Source organism: Schistocerca nitens, chromosome 10, assembly GCF_023898315.1.
Source record: "Schistocerca nitens isolate TAMUIC-IGC-003100 chromosome 10, iqSchNite1.1, whole genome shotgun sequence".
In the NCBI taxonomy this organism is placed as follows: Eukaryota; Metazoa; Arthropoda; class Insecta; order Orthoptera; family Acrididae; genus Schistocerca; species Schistocerca nitens.
The window spans coordinates 37,482,553-37,498,197 of NC_064623.1; the positions used below are offsets into that span (position 1 = coordinate 37,482,553).

General features: G+C 37.4%; 1 protein-coding gene across 2 annotated transcripts in view; it reads right to left on the reverse strand.

The window, feature by feature from the left end:
* LOC126210061 (uncharacterized protein C19orf47 homolog) overlaps window positions 1-15,645 on the reverse strand; it is a 45,912-nt gene that overhangs the window by 5,612 nt on the left and 24,655 nt on the right. For both annotated transcript variants that reach the window (XM_049939182.1, XM_049939181.1), the window contains exons 8-9: window positions 11,655-11,810; window positions 4,687-4,781 (exon numbers count right to left, since the gene is read on the reverse strand). In XM_049939182.1, coding sequence (XP_049795139.1) covers window positions 4,687-4,781; window positions 11,655-11,810 — 251 coding nt within the window. The remainder of the gene's footprint in view (window positions 1-4,686; window positions 4,782-11,654; window positions 11,811-15,645) is intronic.

Here is a 15,645-nt window from a genome sequence, read left to right on the forward strand (position 1 = left end):
TCTGGCCAGAGTGAGAGACTGGCATGTTCAATGTCTGAAAGACGGGGAGGAGACATAATAACAGCCTATGTCCAGTTCTTAAAAGAGGGTCAGCGCCACATGCTATACACCCTGCCTCACACAGCACTTTTTACAACACTCCACGCAGACTATCACTGTGACATTTATTCATGGCATTGTGTGTGAGAAAGAATCACTGTCCAAATTAACCATGATGTTTTTACAAAAACCCAACATGAAACACCTTTTTTTAAAAAATTATATCATCTCCTTCATGTACAATTACTCATTTATGATGGCACTTTCTATTAGAAATTCCATAGACAGAACAATTTTCCTCGGAGTTCCTTTGTTAGCTACAGTGTCCAGATCTGTGCAATAAATGGCTGGTAGTTCTTTTTATGGTTGATAAAACTGCAGAAATTGCTGCCCAATATCACATCTATCCATATTGACAATGGGATATTTATTATGTGCACTGTTCTTCTTCTAAGCAGATACTTCTATCCCACTCACCTGAGCACCACATCCCATCTTCCATAATTTACACACCATTGGTTTACTCAAATTTTATACTAAGATGGTGTCTGTTCTTTCAGACATGTATAATGGGCGGGGGCACTACGAATGTAGTGCGGCAAAATACGTTAAGAATGTGGGTTCTGCGGGAGGCGTGCCAGAGATAAATCCCCGCAGTCGCACTATGCTCTGTGTCCTCGGTGGCTCAGATGGACAGAGCGTCTGCCACGTAAGCAGGAGATGTCCCGGTCGGGGCATACGTTTTCATCTGTCCCCGTTGATATATGTCAACGCCTGTAAGCAGCTAAGGGTTTTCATTTCACTGTAATTTTACTCAAATTTAATATTGTGCTTGCAAGTATCGCCACCTTCTTTGTCAGCCCTGTCGCTCCTTCTTCTCACAAATAAATTTAATTATCTTAATAGCAAGTTGTTGTAGCTACCAGTAGACTTTTACAAAATCACTTTTCTTGCTGGCACTGCAATGTAACAACACATACTATTTCGAACTGAGATGTGGGTGTAATGGTCACTTGACCAAGTTAGTTCCCCTGTGGCCAGCTTACAGTTCACTAGACTGAGTAATCCCTCATGGCTCGAACCTTAAGTTTCAGTTTGCTAGTACATTTTCCCTGCTATTTGAACTTCCATAGGAGTTATCAAGCAAATCATGTTAGAAATTATAAATGCAAACAGCTGTCTGATGATGAACCTGTCAGTTTGATATTCGTAGGAGGGGATTTTTTTTTAATATAATAAATGGCATTATTAAATCATTAACAATTATTATTTTTCTTTACTTACTGTTATTTAAGACTTAACCTGTATAGCACGCTCGCTTAGCCATGTGCATTAGCAGCCCACTTCTGGAATTCAGGGAGGCACACCGGACACGGGATCAAATCTGCCTGGCAGATTAACGGTGAGGACCAGTATGCCGGCCAGCCTGGATGTGGTTTTTGGATGGTTTCCCACATATAAGTGAATACCGAGCTGGTGCTCAGATACCACCTGACTTACACTATTCGCAAATAATTTATCTGAAATGTTCTCACAGTTTCACGCCGGATAATATTAGATGCAGACACATGTGGTTCACAAATTTCATCCAATGGAAGGGGGGGGGGGGGGCTCCAGGAAAGGGTAGTGACAGGAGGGGCATACAGCCACCCTCTATCACAAACATTTCCAAATCTATATTAATGTACCAATCCTGTGAAGATACAAGATAAAAAAAGTGGTACAAATTAACCTGCACAAAATCAATTACACTAATGCTATCACAAAGTTCACACACAGTTAGGGGACATTCTCTGAGCACACAGCTGTAGGAAAATGAACATGCACACACATTCACCTATGTGTAGTACTGTGCATAGCAAAGTCTAATTTGAAATACTTCAGCTACACTTAAAAACGAACAAAGGCAGAAAATAAGTTGACAACTGAATACCCAGTCCACAACCAATCATCAGATGTGGAGCAAATGCTCTGACTCTGGTAGTATGCGGAAGGAACCATTCCAGCACTTCCCTTAAAACGTTTTGGAAAATCTGGATAGCCAGATGGGAATCTGAACCGCTGTCCTCACAAACACAGGTCCAGTGCCTTACCACAGAGCCACCTCACTCACTCAGCTGCATTTAGGAACATTTTCTAATAAAACTTAGTCTTATATTTTTTTTTGTTTAAAGATTACAAAAAAGCATTGATACTTTTGCTGAATTCGGTATGTGCTCATAGCTTACAAAAGATGTTATAATAAATGGGGTAAAGAATGCCTCCTGACAACAGATCTGTCAGCAAAGTTACTATTTAACAGCATTTGACAATAATTTTAATGTGCACAACCACAATGTGCATTATGCATTATTCAGTAAAGTCTACATTTCTGCATGTTTGTTATGATGACACAGAAACAAAAAGAAACCACAATGTGCATTATGCATTATTCAGTGAAGTCTACATTTCTGCATGTTCATTACGATGGCACAGAAACAAAAAGTCTGTGAGTAATAAACTTCAAATTACTAGTTCTGTGAAGAATGGTGATACAAAAGCAAGTTTAGCACATGAATGCTGTGTGCTTAAAGGAATTACCAGGGGATGGATGAAAGAAGAGAATAATCTCAAACATTTTGTAAACACAATTGAAAGTGATGTGGGAACAAACAGAAAAAGGACAAAACTAGGAAAAGACAATATACTTGACAGTGATTTTTAATGAAGCCAAGTGAAGGTGTTCCCCTTCCAGGCCAATCATAAAAGATCAACCTGCAAAATTTCACTTTGATTTATATGGTGACAAAGACTTTACTGCTTCTGACAGAAGGGTTTCGAGGTGGAAACGTTACCACATAATTAGCTGAATGAGCACAGAAGTAGTAGTACTGTCTTTCATCGGTGATTCTGCTTCACAATTTCCTGGAATTCTGAACAATATAATCATAGATAAAAATTTAAACAATCATCAGGTGTACAATTTTAATGAAACAATATGTAGTACATACAGCATTGCATTATGTGCTGCTTCAAACTTTGCACGTGAAGTCTGTTATTCCACAGCTCACTCTTGAATCACTACAGTTATGGTATAATGAGTGGATAAAGCAAGTTCCCTGACAACGCTTCTACTGTGTAGGTGATATTTGACTAAACGTGGAAAACAGACAACAGAGGATATCTGTCTATGGTCTATGAATACTTGAAAACAAAGAGAACCTCGTATATGTGCATGATATAGTATTAAACTCACAAATTTGTTGAAAAACTGAATCTGATAACACATAATAGACGGCACAAGATCTATTACAAGAAGACAAGAGTACACTGAAAACAGACACAATAAAGAAAACCAAATGGAAGTGATAATTATAAAAATCAAGACTAGTCTGACATATCTTAGGAGACGGATAAATCAAACTGATTTAATAAAGATGCAAATAAAGGAAGATAGAACTTGTGAACCACTTGACACAGAATAGACACAATAAAATGGCAATATTTTACGAAGTAAAGTTGAAAGTACACTATAGGTAAGAGTCCTGGACTTTAAATAGGAAAGGAGAAATGGAGGAACTCTAGAAATAATACTATAGAAGGTTAGTGAACAGCAAAAAGGAAAACAACGGTCATGGAGGAAGAGTAAAAACACAATAAAATGGCAATATTTTACAAAGTAAAGTCGAAAGTACACTGTAGGTAAGAATGCTGGACTTTAAATAGGAAAGGAGAAAGGGAGGAACTCTAGAAATAATCCTATAGAAGGTTAGTGAACTGCAAAAAGGAAAACAATGGTCATGGAGGAAGAGTAAAACCTAAGGTCTATATCAGCTCAAAAAAGAATGAGTTAAGAGCAGATTAAAAAAGAAATTTTCAAATAACAAGAAATTTCCAACTATGATACGGAAAGCCATGGTGGAACGTAAATAATTTAAGAAATAAAGGTAACAACTCACCAAACAGTGGCACTGAGCAGATGAGCTACAAAGCTACGATTCTGGCACTGTGTTGCCGTACATGTTACAAATCAAACTAATGGAGAGAACTCCAAAGGATTCCACGAAAAACACAGTACAATGGCCAAGAATATCTAGTCAGGAAAAGGGGGAACAGCATCAGGGAAAGAATGAAGGGACTGTGGAAGGAGAAGGGACAAACAACCAAACCAAGAAAGAGAAAGGAAGATGCACGTCACATTATAGCTCCTGTTCCCTCGTGACGTGGAGAGCTGCAACTATTAAGAAAATCTATGTAGAAGTGCATCAGATATGAGCTGTACAGATGGCTGTGTATCACAGAGGTACACAATTTCTTGCTAACATCACTCGAAAATTGCAAAGATTGTTGTAGTTAATTGACTCTATGCTTTTCAAATGTATCATTTGGGTACTAGCCTTAAAGTAAATCATGAAAAACTTCCATAGGATGGTAAGATGGGAACTAGAACCCTGGTTCTGCTCACTGCAAGTCCAGCCTATTAATTATGGTGCTACCTCATTCACTCATGTGTACAGAATATTTCTTAAGACAAAATGGCACAGCAGCTAACCAGAGCAACATGCCACAACTTGCACAGTAGTGCAGCCCATAAAAATTAAACACAGACTCAAAAACTGTAAACAGAGTTGTAAGAAATAAAAACATGTTTTTGAAGTATGTTCTTACCGGTCTAAAGCCAGCCTGTTTTAATGGTTGTCTACTAGTTATCGTAACACCTAACCTCGTTTTCACGCTCCGAGTAGTAGCATTTTCTGGATTGCCTGAAACAGGAACATCAATACCAATATACATGTAAGACAACACTGTACACTGTTAAAACATTATCAGTAACAGTATTCTGCAAAATGCAAACAGCAGTCCTTACACAGAAAACAGACTAATTGAATTGTAAACTACCGATGAGTCCAACATGAAAAGTTGAAATCGCTAAACTGAACAAGGTTCCAGTCCCAATGGAATCCCTATCACGTTCCATACAGGATTTGCAATGGAGTTTTCATAATATACCATATACAACTCAAACAAAAATCTGTGCCCAGTAGTTGGAAGAAATCACAGGTCACACATACTTCCAAGGTAGGTAGCAGAAGCGATTCACAGACCATCGTCCAATATCACCGAGATCCATCTGTTGTAGACTCTTGAATATATTGTTATCTCATACACAATGCACTGTTTCGAATAAAACAACCTTCTTCGTGTCAACCATCATGAATTCGTGAAATATTGGTCACGGACAGGGATTGGAAAAATATGCATTTGTGGTAAGTCCAAATGTAGGTGCAATTCTGGCTCAAAATTGAAAAATGTGAAATTACCTAATAAAAGTTATTTTGATACAATTTGTATCCAGGTAAAACAAAGAAAAATCCAGTATGGAATAATGACAATACCATGAAAAGGATAGATTTCTACTCACCACATAGCGAGGATGTTGAGTTGCTGATAGACACAACAAAAGAATGTCAAACACATAAGCTTCTGGCCAAAAAAGGCCTTCATTGGAATTAGACAAAAACACACACAGTCTGAGGCTGCTGTGGTCGCGTGTGGGAGAGTTGCGTTTGTGTGAACGGGTGTGCGTATGTTGTCCAATTCCAATGAAGACCTTTTTGGTCGAAAACTTTTGTGTCTGACAGTCTTTTGTTGTGCCTATCTGCAACTCAACATCTCCACTATATGGTGATAAGCAATCTATCCTTTTCATAATATTGCATCCAGATGAACTATTTTATCAGCAACAGTTACAGATAACTTTATTTTCTGTGTATAAATATCTACAAAGTAATCCATTTTTGGGTATTGGTATTTTGGAATATCTTGCGATGCCACATTAAGAAAGAGAATGTGCATATCACGGTGTTTGCAAAGGTGTGTGCCCACATGTGCACAAAAGCTTCAGTGTGCCAAAAAGTTATGCTGTGGTGCCACGTCTATGAACAGACGGGAGAACTTATGGTCTCTACATATTATATAGGAAGTGTGGCAACACAGGACAACATGGAAGATACGGCATGTAGAACAAAGACATATGCGAACAAGACTGTCAACAAGGCAGCTGATGGGAATGACAGAATCAACAAAAATCAAAATACATTGACTGGTATTGCTGTCCAGTCACTATCAACATGAGCAAGCCGAAGATATAAAGTTTATTGTTTGTAACATGCCAACAAATGTTTCTAATGCCAACGAATAAGATGATTTCAATCTCAATTACACCAAAAATTTTGGCGACCATCAGTTTGTGGTGTTACTTCTGGTTTTTGTAGATATAGATGCCCTAAACACAATGCTGTCTGCTAACTAATGTTGGCGGTGACCAGGAAGCAATAAAAGTCAGTCAATGAATTTGATCATTAATTCAGATACTCTTACCAGCCACAATGCTGAAAGTCTTTCTCGAAAGCACGTAGTTCAGTTCAGTTTGGTTTTACTTAGTAAACTGATTGTTATCTTGTGTTGTGAAGTATGAGTTACACGACTGTGAGTGCACATGAAAATATACGAGTCAGGGCTTATATGCCACAAATTCAAAACCAATGCTCTCCAGATTTTGCAACTCTCGAATTGTGTGAGAAAAGTTAGAAAGGAAGGTAACATTGAGAAACATCTTAAATCAGAGACACACTGTTCACTAGCAAGACAAATGCTGCTGCTTCTCAAAAGAAACAATCATCAATTGTTGAAAGCTTAAATTAGTCCTAAAAAAAGATAACAATGTAAAGAAAAGTTGAGTAAAAAAACTGTTTAACTATTTTAACTTTAAATGCGAACATTTTTAGGTTAGGCTTTACCGTGACTGTTACTGACATTAAATGAAACAACAAGTTCACTGTTACCAGTCACCGTTTTATTTCTTTCCACGACGCGTTTCGAAGGTTTAAACCTCCATCATCAGGTGGATTTACATTAGTAAGTATTACATTTGTGTGTGTGTGTTGTGTTACGATTTTTGGAGGAACTTGTGGCACTGCCTAGTGGAGAAACGAGACGCTATTTCAGAATATGGTTTAGGATTACTTTTGACGAAAAATTAAACTGATATCTAATGGTAAACATTAAATAAGTAAACTACAGTACCTTCAGTGATCACAGGTTCCTTTTGCTGTCGTAACACATCACATGTATACTGCCATATTTGTAAACAAATATGGCGTCTGGAATCAGCTGGGTGCAAGGTTCGTATAGCAGAAGTGAAGACATAATCGCAAAGTGCAAAGAATATACATCATAACAATATTATTACAGAATAATTGCTTTAAGCATTTAGCGGTGTTTGTTTTGAGGTGTCAAATATATGTGTGTGTACTTCAGGTGGTATATAAATCCAATTCTGACAAGTTAAAACAGCAAACATTCGTACTCGTTTATACAACCAGGTGAAATGTTAAAATGGCTTAAACTTCATACTTATTGATAACAATTAGGTGAAATGTTACAGACTATAATTACAATTATCATATTGGCTACAACAGTGAAATCATACATACATTACACTCTTTGATTGGGGTTAATAAACAGATGTGAAGTGAGGGGCTGGAGGCAGAAGGAGAGGCAGAGAGAGAGAAAAAAAGTGTGTGTGTGTGTGTGTGTGTGTGTGTGTGTGTGTGTGTGAAAGGGAGAGAGAGAGAGAGAGAGAGAGAGGGAGGAAGAGAGAAAAGAGTGATTATATGAGAGGAAACATTTACATGGCAAGGAGTCTTAAGATTGCAATATATGCAACATGCAATCTTAAGACTCCTTGCCATGTAAATGTTTCCTCTCATATAATCACTCTTTTCTCTCTCTCTCTCTCTCTCCCTCTCCCTTTCACACACACACACACACACACACACACACACACACACACACACACTTTTTCTCTCTCTCTACCTCTCCTTCTGCCTCCAGCCCCTCACTTCACATCTGTTTATTAACCCCAATCAAAGAGTGTAATGTATGTATGATTTCACTGTTGTAGCCAATATGATCATTGTAATTATAGTCTGTAACATTTCACCTAATTGTTATCAATAAGTATGAAGTTTAAGCCATTTTAACATTTCACCTGATTGTATAAACGAGTACGAATGTTTGCTGTTTTAACTTGTCAGAATTGGATTTATATACCACCTGAAGTACACACACATATATTTGACACCTCAAAACAGACACCGCTAAATGCTTAAAGCAATTATTCTGTAATAATATTGTTATGATGTATATTCTTTGCACTTTGCGATTATGTCTTCACTTCTGCTATACGAACCTTGCACCCAGCTGATTCCAGACGCCATATTTGTTTACAAATATGGCAGTATACATGTGATGTGTTACGACAGCAAAAGGAACCTGTGATCACTGAAGGTACTGTAGTTTACTTATTTAATGTTTACCATTAGATATCAGTTTAATTTTTCGTCAAAAGTAATCCTAAACCATATTTTGCAATAGCGTCTCGTTTCTCCACTAGGCAGTGCCACAAGTTCCTCCAAAAATCGTAACACAACACACACACAAATGTAATACTTACTAATGTAAATCCACCCGATGATGGAGGTTTAAACCTTCGAAACGCGTCATGGAAATAAATAAAACGGTGACTGGTAACAGTGAACTTGTTGTTTCATTTAATGTTTAACTATTTGTAAAAGCAAATACTCCACTACAGAAGCTCAAAAATCATGCCTTACGGGCATGGACTGCTGGATTCTCAAATGGAAATCTACCGTGTGGGAAGACTGTGTAAGAAATGTTTGTCAAATAAGCAAGTTGTTTTTGTGACTTCAGATTGGGAGTATGATAGAAATAGATGAAAAAAGCAGTCCTTGGTTCTGATGCATTAACTCATAGGATAATATGTTAGTTTTGTGCGCAACAAGAACATCTCATTGGTTTCGGACCTTAAATAGTGAATTAAACTGCATACTCAAGTCTTCTCATTGCTGTACTCCGCAAGAGTAATGATCAAAGTGACAAGTATATGTCATGCACATCCTGTTCAAAAAAATAAATTTAAAATACTATGAGATGTAATATACCATTTTATACTGAATAAAAAAAAACTTGTAAAAACACAGACCTACTGGACCAACTTTGCTGCCCAAACTAACTTCTAGCTGAACTCACACTATTGCGTTTACTTTGTCACTTGTGTTTCAGGATGTTTTTTCTATTGTTTCTAGAAACTGCTTCTGACCATAAGAAGCTCACAAGTGAGTCTGTAGCTGGAACAAAAGTAAGTGTCCTGTGTGAAGAAACAGACAGAATGGGACCCTGTGTTTTTGTTGTTCTTCTTCAAGTGCCATATTTAGAATATTGCAAGTTATTCCCTGCTGCTGTAAAATTCCTTGAGTTGGCAAATGCAACAAACTGCTCTCAAATGACACTAGATAAACTAAATGATGCAGCACAGGTGTTTGTAACTGACAATGCGCCACACACTACAACAGGTTATGGAACTCTAAAAGGCCATTGTTGTGACCATCTAATCACGAGTATTGTTGGTTACACAAACTCAGTTTGGTTGGCAAAGGCTGGACAACAGCTATGTCTGATTTAAATGAATTTGCAACAATGATAAAGTATAAACATAAACACATTCAGTTTTTAAAATCAGAGTGGAAATTTAAAAGAAGATGAAATTTTTCTGATACTGTATTTAACCGAGTATAAGATGACCCTGAATGTAAGACAATATTTTTTTTTTTTAAGGCTCCTAGAGAAATACTTATTTTTAACATGTTCTGGCTAATCAAAATTACAAACTTTTATTGATGTAAGGTATCTGCCTAAAAAAGTTAACATTACATCTATTCTAAACTAATGCCATTTACTGACTGTCTACATTTTAGTAACACAAATGAGAAATAAAATAAACAAAAAGAAATTGTTTACATTAATTTTTATCTTCACTGCCTTTTTTGTTTACTTAGCGTGTCGTCTGTGGTATTATTATTTTTAATCATCATCGTTACCATCCTAACAGGGCAGCTGTGAACCTTGTATCTTCATTGTCACAAATACTTGGCTGTTTCTTCCGAATATGTTGTGATTTCTGAAGTTGTCATTGTAGTGGGACCTGAGAAAACAGCTGGTTTTTTTTTTTTTCCTTTTTCTTCTTCCCCCCCCCCCCCCCCCAAACACATAGTGGGCTTCACATATATACTGATGTGAAAATGTTACAATGCCTCTTGCTTCTAAACACATTGTCTGTGTGCTACTCTCTCATTGGCTGTGTAGAACCAGCAGCTAAGATACCCTCTATCATTCCCATCATATCTCACAGCAAGCATTGACAACATTGCTGCACAAAACACGGAATTACACTACAGGCCCAGTCTAGACTGTTGAGTATCTGTCCAGTTTCAAAGTCAGTTCAATACTGAATATGTATGGATGCAGGACAACTGCAGTTTAAAAATGGTAGATGTTCATAAAAAGAAGTATGCAGCACAAATTCTCACAGTCGCCTTCATGACTAAATTTGTTGCCTGCTCAGCGCTCCCCTCCAAGCACTTATCGTATTTCTCAGCCAAGCTGGTGTAACTGTTTCCCCTGCAACGTTGTGCAGTGCTGTGCTTAAGCAACAGTGAAAGATGGAAGGCAATTTCTTCTGGGGTGTAGGTCATGTGTAACAACAGCAACTGATACATAAATAACAGATCTCGATCATAATTAAGTCCAATTCTCAAACCTTTGCTTATCCCGCAATCTAGTCACATCTGTTGATACTATCTTCACAACGGGTCTTGCCACTGTAATTTATTTTTGTGATAACAATTCCAGTCAGTTTAATGTGATTATTTCATTTGTTAGACATTTAATTCTGGATTAATTTTCTTTCTTGTTTCATCTGAATTAAAAGCTGGTAACATTTTCCCCCAGTGTTCCAACACATGACCTACCCACTTAGTAATTCATTACAGTTTCTCATACACAAATAAAATATTGACTTTGATTCAGAATCAAGTAGTGGTTTTTGAAAGACAAGATATTCGCGTCTGAATGTTACCTTTACTTCAACATAAATGCATGTATATGGTGCCCATGCATGTTTCAGAACTTTTGATGCAAATCTGTTCAAATAGAATAAAAGTTTGTAAGCTGATAGAATTTAGTGTTATTTCTTCCTGTGTTTAACAAAATTGTCAATTTTTAAGCAGAGCATTAGACTGTTATACTGGCTAGTTCATAGTTTCTCACATATCCCTTGCACTAGTGCCGTGAGTCAAGTGTCACGCAACTGTTCGAGTGAGGTCGATACTGCGTCAAGCACTTCGGCATATCAGGAAATCTCTAGCCTATTTGAATGCAAGTATTGTTTACCAAGGCCTGCCCTTTGGGACTGTTCAAAATAAATTTGCACAAAACCACAATAGTCAAAGCTTCATCGGTAATTGTAAGATGACTCCTCTATTAATCTAAATGTAAATGTAAAAGCATTGATCTCACTAGAAATAGTTTAATTTGCAAATCAAGACAACCCATATTTTTAGAATGAATTTGAGAAAATACCTCATCTTATAATCAGGTAAATATGATAAATTGTATTTTGGGTATATCAGAAAAGTGAGATCCTCCTTTAATCCTCTGAAGTTCACGTTCTGTGACACACAATGTGAGAGTATCTGTCAAGGATGTGTACTTACTCAGTATTCCCGCAGACATCTTTCCTGTTGTTGAAAGAATCTTTCTGACCACTGCAGGTTCAATAGGTGTGCTCCCTTTTTGACCATCTTCCTTCAGTCCCAATCGTTCTTTTGCAGTTCCTGTTTCCTCATCTGCTCGCATGGTCCCAGTCTTTTCTGCAGAAAATGAAATGTGCGTTAAATTGTATTTAATGACAATAGAACAGCACACTGGGTATATTTATTTATTTATTGCAAGCATTGCAGTGTGTCTATAATAGGTCACACAATAACATAAGAAAAAGATAGAGTGCTACTTACCATAAAGATGATACGATAAGCTGCAGAGAGGCACAACTAAAAGACACTTACACATTAGCTTTCGGCCACAGCCTTCGTCAGAAAAATAAACACACACACATTCATTCCCACAAACGTGAAAAGCTAACGTGTAAGTGTCTTTTAGTTGTGCCTGTCTGCAGTTTAACATATCATCTTTACAGTAAGTAGCAATCTATCTTTTCCTTACATTGTTGACGTTCCGACCTGGAGTTTCCATTGTTTGACAGGTCAGACAACACATTCATTACACTGACAATTCTGTATGTAACGGTATACAATTTTTTCTTAACTTTAATAATGCAATATTAAGATAGAGCATGATCAATCCTTAACACAACTGCCTGGCGAGGATTTCTTTTCCCCACTGGCAGCCAGCAGGTGGTGGTGCTAGCAAGGAATATATTTCCCCTTGGCAAGGAGCATATTTCCCCTCTGCTGTGAGGCCTTTGTGTGTGTGGACATCTTGTGCAAGTATCACATGTTTGTTAGGCAACGCAACACAGTGTATTGAGTGAAAGTGTTTCAGGTAAAATGGGGAAATACAAGTACTCAATTTGCTAAAAAGTATTCATGTATTATTCATACATACATACATACATACAGAATCAATGCATGCAGTAAGGAGATTATTTCAAGAAGAATTTCTTGATGTTTACACTCCTAGTCAGAGTATGACTCATCGAATAGTAAATAAATTTTGTGAAAGAAGAAGTGTTCTTGATAGGAAACATAAACAACCACTTACAGTACTTACAGAAGAAACTCTGGATAACATTATATATGCTGTGGGAAGGTCTCCTTGAAACTCAATTCTATGTCGTTCTCAGTAAATGGGAATTTTGTCAGGCTCTGTTCAAACAGCTACAAAGTTACCAAAGCTACAACCCTATAAAATAACTGCAGTGCAAGAACTTAAACTGGGTGATCTTGCAAAAAGATTGCAGTTTTGTGAATGGATTTTGAATAGGGTGCACGACTGAGTAATTGACCATAAGCCAACTTTCTTTTCATACGAATCATGATCCCACATAAGTGGTTATGTTAATTCACAAAATAACTATTGTTGGGGTTCTGAAATGCCTAACGAGGAACTCCCTGAGTGATCAAACAATAAGAGTATGGTGCGCTATTAGTCGTGAGAGAATAATAGGCCCTGTTTCTTCCAGAAAAAAATTAACAGTGAGAAATGCGTGGGAAACATTTTGCAGCCTTTTTTTGGCCAATTAACTGAGAGAGAAAGTGCTTTCATGAACTTTCAGCAGGACTCTGCAGCAGCACATTCAATTAATTTCATTACAGGAAATCACTAACAACATATGACTCACTCTTTGCCCTGATTTAATACCACCTGCGGTTTTTATCTCTAAGGGGCGGGGGGATTAAAAGAGAAAGTTTACAAATCAAATCCACACACTTAGGTGAACTTAAAACAAAAATTCATCAAGAAGTTGCTTAAATTTCTCAGAGGGAACTGCAGAGTGTAATGAGCAATTTCCTAAGGTGTCAATAAATGCTTGAACAATGAAGGGGGCATAGTAAAACACAATTAAACATTTAACATTACATCAGAATTAATATCAGAAAAGGACACATATAGAATTATATAACAGAAGCCACATGGTTCCAGCAAACATGGGTTGCCAAATGAGTCATTTGGAAGATAACAGAGCGTGTGTGTGTGTGTGTGTGTGTGTGTGTGTGTGTGTGTGTGTGTGTGTGTGTGTGTGTGTGTGTTTACAAGATACCAGTGACTACAATAAGTAGCACTCTCCCAGTTAGTCCAAATGGACTTCAAATTTAAGCTTTTCAATTAAGTCTCTATTTAACTGGTATCAAATTTTCAAAATGTCTCATGGCTGGGGAATGCGGTTAGGCACGGACATACTAGGCCAACAAAGGCCAATGAATGACAACCAGCCGCTTTGTTGGCTGAGATTTGCTTAGTGTGTATGGGTGGCAAATTGGAGCCGACAAAGCAGTCAGCCTCAGCTGTCATTCGGACATCCAATGGTAACATCAAATCATTGGCGGTGGGCTGGCCTTGGGAACTTTTTGCTAGTGTGGAAGTCAGCTCGAATCTTTGACAGTTGAATAGCAATATGCTGTGCCTGTTGAATGGGTGTGTATCAATTGTCTAAAAATGCATTAAGCTGGCATATGAATCTTCGGTAGCTAAGTATTTCAGAGTGACCATAAATGTTTCTGCAGCAGGTGCAACTCTTCTAAAAGAGGTTTCATATTTGGAAATTTTTGGGGCCTACACAAGTCAGTAACATTTCAAAATCTATAGCTTCCATTCAGAAAGGATAATGAAATAGCCCATAATCCAATTAAGCTTTAAGGTCAGACATTAATTTTGTGCCACCTCGCTGCTCCATACTTTTTGAAAGACAGATCGTCCACCATCATAATTTCATCTTCTACCGGTCAGCCTCTCGCCCCAAGCCCTTCATTTGCCGAGGACGAGAGGCCAAATGCAAATGTGTTGGTGACCAACATTTGGCTAAATCCATTGGTTGTCATTTATTGGCCAAGTATGTATATGCCTGTAGATGTCTGACAGAGCACCAACATATTTTGCTGCTGTTGTGTAAGATGATATCTAAAGCAGTAAAGTGGTCCAAGATGGATAGGTTGAGTGGGCCTGTACTTTGGCCACTAAAATCACTCGACTTCAATCCTTTGGATTTTTTTGTCTGCGGTCATTTCAAAAGCAAAGTGTATAACACTCCCATTGATACAGTTGAAAAGCTGGAACAGCGAATTGCACAGTCTTCTTAGGATTTACACGATGAATCAGTGTGTTAAAGTCACTGTAGACACAAGTGTAACACTGCACTCAAGTGCGAGGACATGTGTAACGTTTCCTTTAACAGGTACAAATGTACTACAAATTTTAACATGTAACATGCTGAAATAGTATTACATTTCTTGTTAAGGTACACAATGGGTGAAATCTGTGTCAATTTGGTCAGGACTTAACTGAAATACTCGTGTTTGTACTAACTTGGACAATATTTCACACTGAAGTCAGTGGCAGCTCGTAACCGAACATGTAGAATTACCCTGCACATGGCTTGTTTGTTGACTCATGTTTCCTGTGTAAGTGTTTGATTCTATTATCATATACTTCCAACTGTGTCAGTTTTTGCTGTTAATTATGGTACTACACTCTGTATAAGACTACAATCAAATTCATCTACAAAACCTTCAAATTTTATCATAAATGACAACTGCCATTAGGCACATAATGTAAGGATATCGATATGAAAGATTTAAATGTCAGGATATCGATATGAAAGATTAACCAACACAAAATACCACTTCACTGATATCAGCTTTCAATTCAAACACACTTCACTTCATAAAATAAGTAAATAAAAATAAAACAAATGTTTCAAATCTCAAGTGAGGCAACCTTTGTAAGTGGAATAGGGTAAAACTTGATGTAATTTGGTACATATGAACTTTAGATAGCACAATTAGGCTCCATGGTGTAAGCAACATAGACAACTGTTATTATTATTATTATTATTCGTTACAGTCAACTTTGGACTACGCTAAGCATCAGTCATTTCTTGTGCTTTTTCTTGCGTTCTTCCCAGTACTTCTTCATTTTTTCTGAGTGGGCTTCTTTACGTTCTTGCGACCAGGTTGTTCCCGTCTTCTT